The sequence below is a fragment of the Myripristis murdjan genome, chromosome 6 (assembly GCF_902150065.1).
Source record: "Myripristis murdjan chromosome 6, fMyrMur1.1, whole genome shotgun sequence".
Taxonomy (NCBI): domain Eukaryota; kingdom Metazoa; phylum Chordata; class Actinopteri; order Holocentriformes; family Holocentridae; genus Myripristis; species Myripristis murdjan.
Genome location: NC_043985.1, coordinates 16506591 through 16524421, shown reverse-complemented (window position 1 = coordinate 16524421; position 17831 = coordinate 16506591). Strand labels below are relative to the sequence as shown.

General features: G+C 41.9%; 1 protein-coding gene across 1 annotated transcript in view; it reads left to right on the top strand.

Annotated features, from left to right (window-relative positions):
- The window catches only part of reln (reelin), a 112447-nt gene that overhangs the window by 57471 nt on the left and 37145 nt on the right, over nt 1-17831 (top strand). The window contains exons 4-8 of the mRNA XM_030054501.1: nt 4723-4793; nt 14889-14921; nt 15058-15136; nt 15313-15409; nt 17637-17688. Coding sequence (XP_029910361.1) covers nt 4723-4793; nt 14889-14921; nt 15058-15136; nt 15313-15409; nt 17637-17688 — 332 coding nt within the window. The remainder of the gene's footprint in view (nt 1-4722; nt 4794-14888; nt 14922-15057; nt 15137-15312; nt 15410-17636; nt 17689-17831) is intronic.

The following is a 17831-nucleotide window of genomic DNA, read 5'->3' as shown; positions in this document are numbered from 1 at the left end:
CGCCTTCAAATAAAGTGCTGATCAGCTTATTAGTACCAAGAAAATTACACTTGATTCATGAACATTCTGGAAGTTGATTAGCGTTGGAAACAAATGGGATTATCTCATCCCACTGGCATATTTTTTCACTTGTTGTAAGAAAAACCCAGTTTTAACAATGAACATGAGACTAAATGACATTAAAATGGATGTTTTTTTGAGTGTAAAAAGGGACTTTGAGTCTTAGTGGGTGGCATGAATGCTTTCTTGTGTGTAAGTGCGTGTGTTAGTGTGAGCCCAGTCTGATTTACGAGCCTCAGCTGAAGCTCCTAATTAATACCAAAGCCAAATAACAACACTGAAAATTTGCCTGTGTGCCACACAGCTGAGACGAGACTCCAACCAAATGCCTTCCTCTCTTTTGATGGATGTGCAGTGATGCTGCAGTCTAAGACGGGTACTTTACCAGGCAATAAAGCACCCAGCAAAGAAACTGGTCACAACTGGGATATTTATCCTCCCATTGTTTTTCACCTAAATCCCTCTGCAATTTATTCCCTTTTTTCCACTTGGGCAAAATGTAGCTTCTAGAAGTGCTGTGGACAGTTTTTATCAGTCACTTAAAAGTGTATTGTTCTTTCCTCCTGCACAGACCTGTCCTTCATGGGGCCACTCCTCGGCCTGTTTTGCTGCTGTCAGCAACGGGAATGAGCTACAAAGCACTCTGAAACTGGACATTTTATCCCAATAATTCCTTTCAAGGACTCTCTGAAAATTGCAGCTGCTTCCAAGCCCAGTAATCTCTCTACCTCAGTGTTCTCCTCTGTTCTCCATTTATTGCCCTCGGATCCCTTTTAACTTTCTCTAGATAATGTGTTTGCCTTTGTACATTTGTTTTTGTAAATTGGTTGTGCCTTCTTTTTTTGTCTGAAGGCCTATCATGCTAACATAGGGATTATGCCTTGTACTGCTGTCTGTCTTCTATTAATGACTTCTGGTTGTGATAAGTGTTGCTTGAATGTTTGATAGGCTGCTGTTTTAAATTAAAATTTCCTCTAATAGACTTCAAAAAGAACGGCATCATTTGTCTCTGATTTATTAGCATTCTTGAGACTCCTAGATAAAAAAAAAAAAAAAAAAAAAAAGCATGTCTATAGGAGAAATCCTCATTCCCAAAACAATATATGATATTTCAATGTTTTTGGTTTTGTATTTTTGTTAATCTGGAAAAAGGCACATTTTCATAACCTGAACATTATGAAACAGCATGAAAGTTGAAGGTTACACACCACCAGACTTGTAGCGATTCTCCTCCTCTTAATACTTCTGTTGTTGCCCTTGAACAAAGATAACAAATGGACATCAAAGCTAGCTAACCAGGCATTGCTTTAGCAGCAAGCGACAGTGTTTCTACTAATTAATTTCCCCGGCTAAGCACAGCCAGCTAGGTATTTAACACAGTGTTTGCTTGTTGTTAGCAAAATAATTATTTGGAAAGTAGCGGCAGAATACAATGGATTTGAGAAAGAAATATGTGTAAATAAAAACTTTCACAGACGATGATAGGGATGATTATGGGAAAACTCCATGTACAGTGGTCCCTCGTTAATCGCGGGAGTTACGTTCTAAAAATAACCTGCAATAGGCGAAGTCCGCAAAGTAGTCAGCTTTATTTTTTACAATTATCATAGATGTTTTAAGGCTGTAAAACCCCTCACTACACACTTTAGGCAAGCTGAACGCATTCTGTACTGTACAGGAGACACGGCACGGAGGAGATTGATTGACAATGGTCCACTGTCCCTTAGCCAATCAGGACGCAGAACACAATGCGCTGTAAAAAAAAAAAAAAAAAAAAAAGAATGCAAAATTGCACTAAAAAAAAAATCCACGAAACTGCGAGGACGCGAAAGGTGAACCGCGTTATAGCGAGGGACCACTGTATTGTATTTTCGCCATACAGTAACTGCATTGGATAGACGCTAGACTTGACTTCTGAAGCCTATTTGACCTGGTTAAATAATGATCAAACTCACTGTGCATATGTGTGTGTGTGTGTGTGTGTGTGTGTGTGGGAGGGAGAGAGTGTGTGATTACTTTAACCTTATGTACATCTATGTGCTGAACTGTTGTCAGAGATTGCTCCTGGAGGCACTCGGGAGAAAAGGCCACCAGCCCTCACGCCTCTTTGACATCATTTATGTCTTCATGTCATCCTGCCAGCCGTCTCTTGCCCTCCAGTCAATCTGTCTATTCCTTCAACATTATCAGCTTTACTGAAACATTACTGATACGCAACTAAGCTTTAGAACAAGCTGCCCGAGGAGATTAAACTAGCTAAAACAGTATCTGAATAATTTAAGCCACTTTTAAAACTCAACCTCTTATACTATATTTTTCCACATTATTTCCCATGTTTTGATGTCATTTTGTCCCATTTACTTTTTTTTTCTTTTTCTGTCAGCCTCTGCTTTCTATCTAGATAATGTTTTTCCAGTTGTCATATTTGTTAAGTGTTGTTGGTAAAAATGTTCTGCATTTAGAGTTTGCTATTATGACTGGAACTGGGTATACTGAGCTGTAAAGGGATACACCATATACAGTGACAGCAGGGGGTTCACCATGACATTTCAGTCTATACTCTATGCATTTTCCGTACTAGAGAGTTGCTTTTACAGCATGTGTCTTTATCCAGTGTCCCTCTGCTATTTCAGCAGAGAGTGGGTCTCTCTTTGTAGTTGCAGTACAGTAAAGACTGGCTCAGCATCTGTGTAAAACATCTCACCGCACACCAAGTCATTTCACCCTCTTAGATTCTTTAAGTTTCCTCCATATCTGAATAAATAATACATTTCACAGCAACTGAAAGAAATTTATTTTCTCCTCCATAAGTATAGCACACTGCGCCATTAAATACACACAGGCATATAAGAAGAAAGATAAGAGTAGGAAGTGCAGGGAAGCGATGAGTATCAAGAGGAAATGAGAGTGGAAGAGATACAGTATGCTATGTTTTTGTCTCTCATAGACCAAAAAATAGAACAATGTAAATGAAGAGCTTTTCCAAAACCTTTTGGCATTGCACTGCACAGTAGTGAAAATGTATACATTTTACTAGTGTAATTTCCATATAAATACTTTCGATAACAATAGGTCCAATGTATTCTGAGTTATCAAGGTTAGTGTGAGTTTAAAGAATCCAAAGGCACTTTTCCATTACTACTCTACTCTTTTTCTTTTGGTTTTTGGTTTTTGCTTTTGGACAGCACCTGGTACCAGATAGTATCTTTGGAACCACCAAGTTCCAAGAGAGCTGAGCCGATACTAAAATGTATGTGAAACACTGCAGACCACTGAACAGTCAATTCAACAGCGAAGCCCCACCAGTAGCGAAGCCCAGCCAGGTGCTGCTTACAATCAGGAAATCCAAAAAGCAGGACTTGTGAAACGTGTCATAGTTGATAATCTATCCATGTAAAAAAAAAAAAAAAAAAAAAAAAAAAACAGCAAATATTTTAGTTACACTTATATTGTTCATGTGAAGCAACCATTTCAAGTAGGTCTTGCTGATTTTTTTTAATTATTTTAATTATTATTTTATTTTTATTTTTTAAATTATTGTTAAATAAAAGCCATCGCACTGTACAACAAATCACATCTGTCAGACAGAGACTCACAACTGTCTGCTGTATAGTTCTGTTTTTAACACTCCATTACCCAGCACCTTAACTGTTTTTTATTTATTATCCATTACCCAGCACCTTAACTGTTTATTTATTATTTAGTATCTATATATTACATCCTAGGTTAATATACATTCACACTGTTTTTCAGACTGGAGGGGAAGTGATGATTCCTTAAGAGGCCGAATCAAGTCGGTTAGTTCCTGAATCCCACTACCGGGCGTCAGGTTCTGCCACTTGGTTCTTGGTTTCGCGGTTTCATACTAACTCTCCTTATCTATGCAATCATGTATATACTTAGTTCCATCTGTATATTTCATTTCATATTCATTCATGTATAATTTTAGTTTTTAGTCTTTATAGTCTTTATTGTATATATTTAGCCTTTATTCTATTTTATTTAACTTTATTATATGTTTCTACTGTTGCTGCTGGAACACCAGAATTTCCCTGGTTGGGATCAATAAAGTACATCTATCTATCAATCTATCTATCTATCTAAAACACTAGTAGAGAAGGGAGGAAAAACTAGTCGACAAGCCCACAAGTGACAACAGGACTTCAAGCTGAGGGGATACTGTGTGAAATGGAAAATGAAATGCAGAAGAGTAAAGCAAGTAAAGCCGATGCGAGTAGAGCAGATACTATGCAATGGAAAAGCGCCCTAAATGGCTTAAGTGTGCTATCGCCTTAATCAGAGAACTGGCAGCCGTTGTACTGTTGTGTGCACGTAAATGAAGCCATGGAGAGGCTTGTTTGTGTGCTTGCCATTTTTGGCTGTTTCAACTGTTGATGCTAAATGTTGTTGTTTTCACCCTCGAAAGTCATATCATATTTACCTCAGTTCTTTTCAATAAGGGCAGATATTCTTTTTTGTGTGTGTGGGATGCTTGAATACACACACTTTCATTTTGTGGCAAATGATGCCATCTGTGCCGGGTTCATTTTCATATTGGAAGGCAGACTCGTTATCTTTCTCCTCAGCACCGTGTGTGTTAATGCTCTCTCTCTCCTTTTCTTTCTCTCCTGTTCTCTCTTTCCTTCTCTTTCCATCTCTCAGGGCCACAGCAACACATCGAGGACAGATCATCTTCAAGGACGCTCTGGCCCAGCAGCTCTGTGAGCAGGGAGGTGAGCAGCAGGGAGAACACACACACTCCTCTTCCCTTTCAGTGACATTCACATATTGTACATGCACATTAACGTACACACATGCATGGACACATGCATGTTGTCACACATGCATACATACATTCACCAACTGGAGATGTGCATACACATATACATCCATAGACCACTCTCCACTAACTTCCTATTACTATCCATCATATGCACACATTGTTAGAATATGGATGACATATGGTTGATGTGCTGTTTCTTCATGACAGTGGCACTGCAGCACTTCCTCACCCTCTCTCTGCCTAATGATGCAGCTAGAGTCAGAGATATTTGGATGTCCTATATTGCCAGCTTAATTTCAGCTTATGCTAAACTCAGCTTTTTTTTTTTTTTTTCTTTTGCCGGAGATTTACACTTTATGGCCGACACCACTTACATCCACTTTCTGTGACAGCCTTAAGTAGGTATTGACAGACAGCACAGTCCCACTCTGCGTGCTGAGTGTGTATAATTGCTTGTTTACAGGCGAGAAGCCTCTTCCTCACTTAAGAGGAGGAGGCTCCCTCCTTATAGATCAAATTTGACTTTAATATTGAAAGTGAAGATGCACAGTGGATGCTAAAATGGGCCTTTTTGTGAGTGTTTTAATTTCAGCTTTGAGATCTGTCATCGCAAGGATAATTTTGTTTATTTTAGAGAAGTCGTGCAGCGTCACAGAGACAAGAGAGAAGACTCTTGGTTACAAGTGTGGCCCCTCGGCAGTGGGTCATTGGAGGAATGTAGCACATGCCAGGCAGAGAGAGCTCAGCTCCATGGCTCCATGCCACTTGCAAAACGTGAAGCACAGAGCCTTCAGTGAAGCCAGAGAGAGAAAAAGAGAGAGAGGGAGGGAGAGAGAGAGAGAGAGAGAGAGAGAGAGAGAGAGAGCTCCTTTCCTCTGTCTCCTGGCCTGAAAGCTCATCCTCTCATCACCATTGACACACTGCCCCAGTCTACTGCCCCTCCGAGTGAAACATCTGCAGCCAAACAGCAGTCACTTAGCTGGACAGTGCCAAGGCCCAGCAGCATCAGACTAACACACACTCACTCTCAGTGGGCAAGCTGGAAAACAAAGATTTAGATCTTAGCGGGCCTTGGAGGAGGCTGTATGTGAGGGACAGAGAGAGAAAGAGGGCAGAGAGACAAAAAGTGTAGCCAAGAGTTGGTGAAAAAATGTAATCCACAAAGAAAGTATGAGGTATGAGAGGAATAGAGAGAGCGAGAAAAATTTGAGGAGGTTGAGATGGGATAGGCCGCATGAAGAGAGCTGACAGAGTGAGAGAGAGGTAGAGGGAGGAAATAGCTGAGGAATGTAAGGCAGTAAATTGTTGGTGTCAGTAATGAGAGCTCCTGTCTCACTTGTGAAGGAGAGATGGAAGGATAGAGGGTTAGAGGGATGAAGGGAGGGTGTTAATGAGAAAGTTGAAGGTCATAAATTGCAGGTGATGTGGCTGCAGGGTGGGTGGAGGAAGAGGGGTGATCAAACACCATAAAAAAAAGGAAAAAAAAAAAGAAAGAGGGAAGAGAGTAGATGAGAGCGGGCGGCCGACCTTGTTACAGGCTAATTCATTCAACGGCCAGTAATGTGTCGCTCTTTCTGTTGGTGAATTACGCCAGGAAATCTGAATTACAAATGAGAAACGAACATGCCGTGGGCAACAGGAGAGGAGGAGAACGAACACCAGGAGAGAGAGGGATGCGCAGGGAATGCAGGAAGAGAAATGGACATGGAGAAAGAAGTGGTCTGGTAATTTCTGGTTTCTGGCGAATTGTTTGAGCAGAGACTTGCATCATTCAGCTCTGTTCCATTGAACTAATCTAACTCAACACAGTTTGTTCATTGTTCTTCATGTGAACCAAAACCTGCAACTTCAACTTCAAAAGAGCTGTAAATATGAAACCAGAGAAATATTATGACATTCCTACCACTCTCATCAGTTCCCTCGTTATTACAAATGCATGCGGTGCAGCCAAGCTTTGTTCAAACCCACAGAACTTTATTTTAAATTCCAGCAAAGATCCCAAGGTATCCAAAGATACCAAATATGTTCTGCTGAATTACAGCGAAGTGTTTATAAAATAAAGCACAAGAGATTTAGATATTTTCAATTTGATGTAATGGTGCAGCCATAAAACAATATTTCACTCAGTGTAAGTGTGATGTAGCTTCAGTGAAGCGTTGCAACAAGCAAATAGAGAACATATAGGTGCCGTTGTTGTACAATATGGAAAAAAAAGGGTGGGGAAATTTGAGAGAAAGTCATTGTTCAAGGGGTTAAAACAAACTGTACTGTAGAGCAGCCAAAGCTATTACTGTGTAGAGGAAAGACATTTGATAATGTGAAAGGTAAAGAGTTAAAGTGAAAAAAAAATCTCTGTTTACAGTCTGAGTTCCCTCTACAAAGTCAGACTTACCAGGGGGTAAGGCAGAGGTCTGCTGAATTTTCCCTTCCGGCAGGATCAAATAGGCTACCATCCCAAATTCAGCTGGAGAGTGGCAAAGAGAGTGCAGGCCGCTCCAAGCAAAGTTTCTTCAAATCTAGGCATTAGCATTCAAAGTGGAATAAAAGATACGGGGCCAGCTCAAGCCACTTCAGAAGTTCATGTGCTTAAGACTCTGGCTTTGAGGAGTTGGAGGAATGAAAGCTATCTAAAGCAGGGTTATGATCCATGGAGGAGAAGGAGGGAGAGAGGAAAGGGGAAAGGGAGGAAGGGATGGAGGGAGAGAAAGAGAGCAAGTTGGCTGCTCAAATGAGAAGGGCAATCACGGCTGATCAGGCTGACTGAACCCTTTAAGAACAAATGGGTAGATTAGCCAGGGAGCCAGAGTGAGAGCTAACATGGTAGCTTGAATGTGAGCTTAGAAATAGGAAGACAGAGAGCAAGATTGAGATTATTCAGGGAAACTGTAATGTAAAGAGGAGATATAAGAATAAAGAAATAGGAGAGGAGGGGAGGGAGAAGAATAAAATCCTAACTTGCCATTGAATTTCAGACATTATTCAATTCTCCTTTCATTAATAGATAGCCTATAAACAACACATTAACAGAGACAGGTGTTTGTTTTAATGTTTCCACTCTGGTGCCGCTAAAAGCTCGCTCAGACGTGTCTGTGTGTGAGAGTGTGAGTGTGTGTGTGTGTGTGTAAGAGGATCTGTCTGGCGGTGCTGGGGGATGCCTGGCCCCAGACACACTGCTCCCCCTGTGCTCTCACAGCTCCCTTCTGCTGTGCCAGCACTCTTTCCCTCCCCATCCCTCCATCCCACCTTCCCTTCATCCCTCCAACTTCCCTTCCATTTGGCTTTGATCTGGTATAGCCCCCATCACTTTTCCAGCAGCCAGCAGAGCAAAGTCCCCACATTTCATTCCTATTCATGCACTCAGAAGACAAAGCTAATGGGAGCCTGTGACAGATACTGTTGCAATCAAACAAAATACACAGCACAATGTGGGGTAGTTTGCAACACCAATCAGCACATTGCCAAATTGTTTGGACAGGCTTCAAGAAACACTTTGAAGCATGACACGGCAAAAATGCAAATTACCACCACCATTTTAAATGGCTGCAAGTATACGAACAGACAGGCAGGAGGATGAAACAGAAGTACTTTTCCTCTCCTGCTGAGCGACCATAAAGAGACTTATTGAGCCCTGATGAGAAGAGCCAGGGAAAGGGATGAGGAGAGGCAGGGCAGGCTGGGGAAGGATGCTCTGTGCTAAGGGGCGGAGTGGCTGTGGGTGGTGGATGGCGCGGCAGGCAGTCCATCAGCTCTATCTCTTGACAGGAGGGCCAGCAGCCGTGCTTTCCGCCCTGCACTGCCAGGTCCTCTCATTTCCAGCAAGGGGATAAATCAGGTCTTTATGGGCCTGGCCGACTGCACCGCGCCCCAGATGGATTATTAAAGGGACGTATAACTCAAAGAGGCCACTGCTCTCTAAGGGACGCCTGATCACAGTGCGACAGAGGGTGGGGTGGGGGGTATGGGTGGCCTCCCCTCTCCCACCTCCTCACCACCCACCCGGTCTGCCAGTCAGTCTGCTCGCCTGGATGAGCATCAGCGTGCCTGCCATCCTTCATCGCTCATCCACAAGAAACCTTGAGACCTCGTTCCTCTTACCTCCTCTCCTCTCTCATCCTGATTGTCTCCCCAGTCTCTCTTTTCCCCATTATCCTCTCCTTTTTGTCTATCTCTCCTTCCACTCCTCTTTCTAATCTTCCTCTTCTCCTATTGGTCCTATTCCTCTCTTTCTGTTTTGTTTGGGCGATTTTGTTGAAATTGCCTCAAATAATCCACTTTAGCAAGTAAGGGGGATTGTTACATTGATGGACACTGTAGGGAAAAACCTACGTTGTCCTGTCCCCCTTCTCTAACCATTGTCAGCCAGGAGATGTCTGCCAAAGAGATGAACACACTCAGACAGCCAACCATTGTATGCTAAATTGGCTTCCCTCATGTTTTGAGACACTTGGCTAGACTCCCTAATTCTCACTATTGTGATGAAAAAGATGTTTGGTCTTTCCTTCAGACGCCTATACTTAAAAACAGAAAAGGTGCCTAGAAAAGGTAAGTAGAGCCCAACACTAACTTGCAGAAATGATTCCCGGCCTGGCAACCAGCATTTGTTTTTTATCCCTGAAATTAAAACCTGGTTGTCATATTTCAGTGGTTAATATTTGGACTTATTAAGGTTTTATTTTGCATTTGGGTCGGATTCAACTTGTTTATTTAACAGTTTGTCTTTTTATTCATCTGGCTTCTGTCTGGCCTTGGACAGCTCTCCCTTACAAATGAGATTTCCTTCTCTTGGACTATGTCAAAACAATAAAAGAAAAAAATATTAAACAATATTTGCTTGTGAGGCAGTTTTTCCCATTTAAGTATTTCATTACTACATTTTAGGGTATGTATAAAAAAAAATGTATGATAATAGTCTTTACATCTGCAGAGATGCACGCCACATGTGGTGGACTTTGACACGCAAGTTTGCACAGTCAGTCAATAGAAATGCTGCTTTGGGTATACTGACCTCAAAAAGAAAGTGCAACATGATGGAATCTTGTTGTGGCAGAGTCATGTGGTTGTTCAGAGTCAAGATGGTTTATCAGAATACATGAATGAGCGTGGCTTGTCGTGAGCCATGAGGCGAGATTAGATGATTCAATTCATGCTTGTGCATAATGATTTGATAGATGATCCCTAGTGATACCAGCATGCTCGTAGCTAATAACCAACTAAGAAAGTTCAGTTTTGTCAAGTCTCTTCATTAAAACAATGTAGCCCAAATAACACTCACTTTTTTCATGAAGGTTTTTTTTTTTTTTTTTTTCACAGAAAGCATGGTTGTCACATGGGCAACCACACAAATAGTTGACAGTGACCCAAACTGAGATGCTGAATGCAACCAGGCAGCCATTACTGTCGAGCCTGGGTACCACCAAAACAGAAAAATAGCAGTGAGCCTTATTTCTTTGCTGGCCTCCTTTCCACTTACCTGTGATTATTGTAATGATACCAACTGAAGCCCACACAAAGGGCTTGTTCTCCGCTGAGAGGAGTGAAGTGGCTGCAATCTGACCCTGGAGAGCCATCTCTTTTTAGTCACTGCACAAGGAAAAACAACAGCATCCTGTGTCCTGGTGAGTCAGTAATTGCAACCGCCAATTAGACAGGAGCAGCTAAACTTCAAACGCACGACTCACATCATCAAGCATGTGAGTCAGATGAAGAGAAAAAGCGAGGGAAATAGAGAGTGAGAACAAGGAGATTGGAAGAGTGGGTGCAGTTTACCAGATGGGGAGCAAACGAGAGAGAGGAGATTAGAGCTGGAAGATGGAGAGAGGAGGGGAAGAAGAGATTTTTATAAGATGACTTGTGCCCTGCACTCTTTGTGCCGAGGTGTCTGAGTCTGCCAAAGCTTATGCTCATTTAGTCCCGCCTCCCCTCTCCACATCAACCCCAACCCTCCTCGTCAACATGCTCCCAATTTTAGTTTAAAGAGGACCCTCTCCATTTAGTTGCTTGTTTGTGTGTGTATGTGTTTCCATGTGTGTGAGAGAGAGAGGGTACATGCATACATGTGCATGTGCATATGTGCATGTAGGAGAACAGGAGAGAGTTTGGTCAGCTGTGGAAAGCAAAGCTGCCTGTATGTATGTGTCTCTATGTGTGCGTGCGTGCGTGCGTGCGTGCGTGCGTGCGTGCGTGCGTGCGTGCGTGCGTGCGTGCGTGTGTGTGTGTCTGTGCGTCCTTGGCTCCGCATGCATGTGAAAATAAGCCCTGGCCGGGGAGATACAGGCATTAGCAGAGATGAGCCGCTAATAGAGGAGGCAGTAATTGAAGTCTTTAAGAAAGTGAGAGGGGATTAATCGAAGTGAAATGAGCGCCACTGTCTGCTCCCTACACGCAGAGGGTTAGGCAGCGGGAGACAGAGCGGGTGGGGATGGAAGGGTTGGGGAAGAGGGAGAGATTGCAATAGACAGAAAGTGAGAGAGACAGCAGGAGAGGGTGATGAAGCATGGAGAAGGAAAACTGTAAATGAGGCCTTTTGGAGGCTTGAAGGGATTATCCAGCACCCAAAAAAAATCTTCTGGGCCTTTCTCCAGCCAAATGGCCTCACTAGAAAGACTGGGAGAGATTTAGAAGAGTTTGTTTAAGAGAGAGTCGGGGAAAACTGAAGAGAGCAGAATATCAACCAAGCATTTATTATAATGTCAGTCTGAGTGGGTGGATTACCAGGAATCGAGAGGGGTTGAAGAGTTTCAGTGCATACTACGTTCATGCAGATAGGTTGTGTATGTAGACTGATAAAAATTCAATGAAATGGGTGCATAAGCACACATATGCACTGTACAGCATTTCATCATTTTTATAGTTTAATAAGGTTGTTAATGAGAAGCAAGGCGAGAGAGAGAGAGCAAGATACATGTCCTGGGATTGCTCCTAGCTCCTCTAAACATGTTTTGAATCAGCATACATTTGCAGGATTAGAGGGGGAGAAAGGGAGAGAGCAAGAAAGAGGGAGAGAGAGGGAGGAAGGCCCTTTGATCTGCTTTTAATGGGCTTCAATCGTCAAGCCAGAGCTCCAGCCATGGAGCTCAGCGTCAGGGCCCACCAGAGCAGCGGCAACGGCAGCAGTCACAGCCATTGAACCTCCCGTCTCTTGTCAAACACAGTGCTAAGACTCCAACTTCTACAGTCAGCACGAAACTTTGCTACCACTCACTCCTCCCGCTCTGAATAGTAAATCCATTTCCAAAAGCCAGGGACTTGAATCCAATGGGAAGAAACCAGGGCAGCTAATGAAAGTGAAGTTGGAGCTCAAAGGAAAGACATTCAAAGAGCCATTACTATATTAAGAAGCCTTTTTTAATAATCCCCCCCTGCTCTTGATGCAGGTTTTACTATACGAAGGGGTTTTAAAGGGGCTTTCCCAAATGTTAGCCCCCCTCTCAAATTTTAGATGTGCTGTAAGTTTCAACTTTTGGAATGAGTCCTCTGTGTGTTATCTTGGTGTATTTTTTTTTTTTTTTATCAGATGGGCTCATTCGGGCTGGAGAATACAATGGCAGATTATCCTTCTCTTCAGCCTGAAATGAAGCTCTCTTAAAACAGCCCACCTAGCAAAGCAGAGTGAAGAGGCTCATAGCCATGGAAGTGTGATCTAGTTCAATAACGTCATTTAGTGGGGAAAGAAGTCAAAGAGTACCAATAAAATAAGCAGATCATAAAGTAAAGTTACCCTAAAAATTTTCAGCACTCGCTCATGGATAATGCAGAATCTCAGGAGTTATAACAAATTGGGTGCAAATCCTATTTCCCAAAATGATCACCTGGTCTAAACTGAGACTTACAATATAGAGTCCTGGAGTTGTTGAAAGTACTTTAGATTCTGGTATCCTGTCATATCAACAGGCATGTGCTTTAGATATGAATTTTATGTCACACATTTGAGTCCAGTGTGTGCCAGGTTTTGTCTCCCATATGGAAATATAATACACATATAAGGGATAAATACCCATGTATAAGCTGTATTTTAATTTGGCCCAATTTCATATATGGACAAATAAGTCTCACATATATTACAAATTCCATGCGTCCTGTGCAAATTTTTTGAGTCAGCACCTGCCACTGTCATATATGCATGTTGAGCATGTATGGGTGCATATACATGACCATAAAAGTTGTTCAAAATTGTTTAATAAGTTGTTTTCATATAGATGTTCAACATATATGGGATATGCATATACTGCCATATATTATACAGAGGGGGCAAATATGTTTAGTTAATAGATGATAATATGTGTTACAAATATGACAACATTTCTCACATATACGGGCATGTGTTCATATATTTAATTTTGGAATTTGAAAGCATGCCCTCTCTCTTCCACCTTTCCTGTCTCTCTTCCCAGTGTGTACTAGCTAATATAATATAAATTCTTCAAACGTACTCTATCAAAAATGTCTCAGCTTGATTTATTAAGTCTTAAAGCTCACTTCCACCTCTTCTATCTTTTTCTCCTCTTTTCTGGCACAAAGGTCACATACATGCTCAGCAAATTAATGACACTTTGCCAAAAAGTGGGTGTTGACTTTATTTCAGAAAATGTTCACAATGATTAAGTTAGAGGTGCGCTATAGAGGGAGTTTGTAAAAATACCGGTGTTTGATTCATTAAGTCTTTAATTCTTGGTACCCTGCACCCCTGCCCTCCGCGCTCCCCTTCCTCTTCTCAGAGCTGTGTGTCTCCTGGGAGAGATTGATGGTAGAGTGTGTTGGCTTGGCAGCGGCCACAGATTACAGCATGCAGGCCCCTCTGGGGAGGATGGCGGTTAATTGGCAGTGAACCATTAATCACGGTCGGCCGGCCCTTCATTACTGAGAGGAATTAACATCAGAGTGGACATTATCTTCAGCCAGGAGGCTGTAGCCATGGCCAACTAGGACACAGAGAAAGTTTGTTTCACCTAAAGATGATTGAAGAAGACTCTCATACAGTATTCCTGAAGTTACTAAGTGATACAGACAGACTCAACTGCAAACATGCACTCATTTTCAGCATGTGCACTTTTGTATTGTTAATGCCAGCAATCCTTCACATACACAACACTGTAGGTAAACCTATGTCCAGTTCTCATATCATAGACTCAAAAACTGTATCTCTTGTGTACATGTCATCACATGACAGTGTTTCAGATGTCTTTGGTACCTAGCTGAATCAGTGTCACCGCTGTTCAATTTGGAAATGACAAGGTTTATGTGTACAGCTCTCAGGCTCTTGACCTGTGTTGTGTTTATTTGAACCTGCTGAGAGCACTACATAGATGGATGGGATTTACTGCATCAAGTAAATCCCATCATGACAGTTCAGCTGTTTAAATTTAAAATGTAACTGACTTCTCAGCCACTCATAGCGCTAGTGAACAACGTGGGTCCACATACAGCAACAAAATAACTTACCACATTGTGGTGACATAGAACACAATACTGTGTGGAAAGGAAGTGATTAGAGCCCACACATTATTTCATGTTGCTTTTCCTTTTTGATCCTTTAATAACTATGTTGGCAGATGAAAGAGACACAGCTGATTTTTGGAGAGCAAAGAAATCAAAGCCTCTGTTGTTTGGAGAAAACTTGTGGATAAAGGAGTTAGGGAAACAATTGCTTACTGATGTCGATCTATTTGACTGGTAACTGGTGTAGCTTGTTGCTTGTGATACAGTCCTGTATTAAGCTGGAAAATTCTGGTAAATGTGTGTCAGTGGGTGAGGTAGCGGGCATGGTTATGTGAAACACCTGCAGCTCAGTCTGTCAATCGAATGATGTGGCAAGTGGTTCCTTTACAAGCCACAACACTTAGACCCAAATATAAATACTGTTGCCTTGTAAATATTGAGCATTAACCATAAAACACATGCAAAAAAATACAAATGCTGTTTGACCCAGTTCTGGTGTGCAGGCATAGACAGAGCACTCCTAGCTCATTCCCTTCACTCCCTCATGTCGAACGAGATGTTGATACTGCTTAACCAGGATATGTGTTCTGGTCTTCTCTGTCTGTTTCAGCTCCCACCGAGTCCCCACTGAGACCCAGCCTTGGTGAGTGTATGTTTGGTGACACACTATAATTTATATTCTAATCGTACAAGTAGTTATCTTGAGAAATGCGCATGAAAGTACAGTACAGATCTAGTCTAACTGTGAGCATATGGTGTGTGTGTGTTTGTGTGTGAAGCGGAGGTACATGGAAAGCATGCTGTGCTACGTGATGACTTTGACTCCAACCTGCAAGGAGAGCTGGACCCCAGCATCTGGTAGGTGAAAAGATTAAGACTTTTCCCTAATCTCATCTACTGGACTGCTGTCATTGTCAGCATATTAGAAATGTGCAAAGCTCTCCCTTTTTTGTCATAACTCTCTTCTCTTCTCTTCTCTTCTCTTCTCTTCTCTTCTCTTCTCTTCTCTTCTCTTCTCTTCTCATCTTTCACAGGTCTGAGTGCAGTAACTGTGAGGTGGGGGAGCAGTGTGGCGTGCTGATGCATGGCAGAGCGGTCACTTTCTGCGAGCCCTTCGGAGAGAGAGAGCTGGTAACTGCCATGTCTGACCACACTGCAACCGCTGTACATTTTACGGCCCATTGACCGTACAATCAAACCAGCCACTCAGTAGCCACAACCGCAACTGAATTACAGCATGCGATTTGTAGCTATAACCACAGCAAAATCTCATATTCAATCATTTGTGTGCCTACGCACCCCACATATAGCAATCATACTGTAGTAACATAAGGAGGCATGTCACACTTTTCTGCTATTGTAACCTTAAATGAATGCATACACAATAGAGTCAGGCAGGGTGATTTTTTCCATGTTTTATGTTACCATAGTTTTAGATGATTCTAACAGTATTGTGGAAATAATATTGCTTGGATGCAAGTCAGTCATGATGCAACACCTGGCTGTAGTACATGGTTGTAAAATTGCTCTATGTCTTGTCCTTACTGAAGCTTATTCTTCCCTGCCTGATCACATCATAGCTTACTGTGAATGACGAATACATTTTTATAATTTGACTGCAGTCATAAAAACATATGAATTTACATTCTCTTATTTCACCAAAGACATTTAAAGCTGTTCTGTGATTCTAAGAGTTCTGTTTTGAATGTTCTTCAAAGCAGCATCGCACACAATGTCAGCCCATGTGTGTCATAAAAGTCCAACAACAAGTGTCTAACAATTATTTAGGTGCACAAACTCATCTGGTCACCACCATGGACACAGTGACTTTTGAAATAAAACTGCATGAATTTGACAAATAACAACACAGTTTAACACACTGTTACTTCCTGCTGCCTTTTTTTGATTCATTGACAAAAAGAACAGAAATGGCTAAGGCAAAAAAAAATAAAAAAAATCAAATGAATGTGTTGTGCATTGAGTCAGCCAAAGCAAACTTGGATAAAACCAGATCACTGACATCACACACAGATGAGTTTTTTTGGAAACTGCTAAAGATGTGATAGGCTGGGCGTAAGTACACATGCCCAGATAGAACTGGTCTCCAGCCAAGTGTGTTATTACCCTAACAGAGGATAAAAACACAATCATGCTATTTTACCCAGCTTAAGCTGTGTCAAAATGTGAAAATTAGTAGTTTTTGTCTCTGGCTTTATTGTCATGAGCGTTTTCAAGTATAACCTGCTCAACCCTGATGCGCACAGGCAGCCTGGCACACACTCCGCATTCGTACAGTATACTCCCCCTTAAAGCTCATGCAGTTGCTTATCAAACCTGTACATGCCCTGGTTCTATCGTAATGAAGTTTATTCTGAACTGTTTATTCTGCTCTATGAGATGAAAGCCAGTCGGCAGCATAGAAGTGTTTAGTGCCTCGTGATTCTATTTATCTCTCTGATAAGCATTTGCTCTGTCTGTCACCATTCCAAATGTTTGATGCAGCTGCCTTGCAGCACTTGTGTCAAGAGCAACAAGCGTGCACATCCAGAAACACAGACACATTCACACACAGATGGACGGCAAAGACAAAGCCACCAGGAACAGGGGACACACACACATTCATGTACACACAATCTCTCTGTCTCTTTTTTTCACACTCACACACACATGCACACACAAACACACACATTTGTTTACAGAAATGACTCATGTGTCACTTGTATCTTCTTCTGTATTATTCTACTTATATCATTTTGCATTTGCTGTTGTAATAATTACCCACTGATTGATGCATTTTTCCAATTCATTTATCCCAGCACCAAATGGTGATTAATTCTATGTTAACTAAGTCAAGGCCAATTTTGACTTCTTGTCAGCAGCTGTGATTCTATCTGTCTGTCACAAATATCCATCTAGTGTGTGCAGAATATCTTTCAGTAGCTTAGTGGTCAAGGCTAACAGTTCACCCCCATTCATGTTGAAATAATTTGAAAAACTGCTCTGAAAGACTTAAGAGCTGCTGCACATCTGTAATTACATCTTGGTCAGCACTTAGCTTGGCATGCATGTTTGCTAAAATTTCTGTTTTAATCTGTTATAATTGCTGTGCATTAATATGTCTGACACTGAAAGCTCAAAGAGGTTTTTTGGGTAAGTAGGCCTAGCAGGAGCAGCCACTGAGTTTAGGTGTACACCGGGCTGAATAGCAGGTGCTCCCTGTGATTCTTGCTGACATGTTAAGAATGTGTTTCCTGTGTTTTCAGCCAGTTGTTCTTCCCTCCAAGCTGTAAGTTTCATCTTCATAACTTTCATAAATGTGTTGATCATGTCATCACTTGGCCTGTGTCTGTCTCCGCAGGTCACCATACCTCTGAACACCAGCACAGCCTCCGTTCTACAGTTCTCACTGGGTGAGTACTACAGCTCCACGCATGTCCAAGCTAACATCAGCAAGACGGAGAGTTACAGTATAGCAAATAGCAGCTCCATTTTATATAACAGGCTTGTATACACAGTGTCTTGTCATGTCTCGGAAGCAGTCATCTCTGGTGCG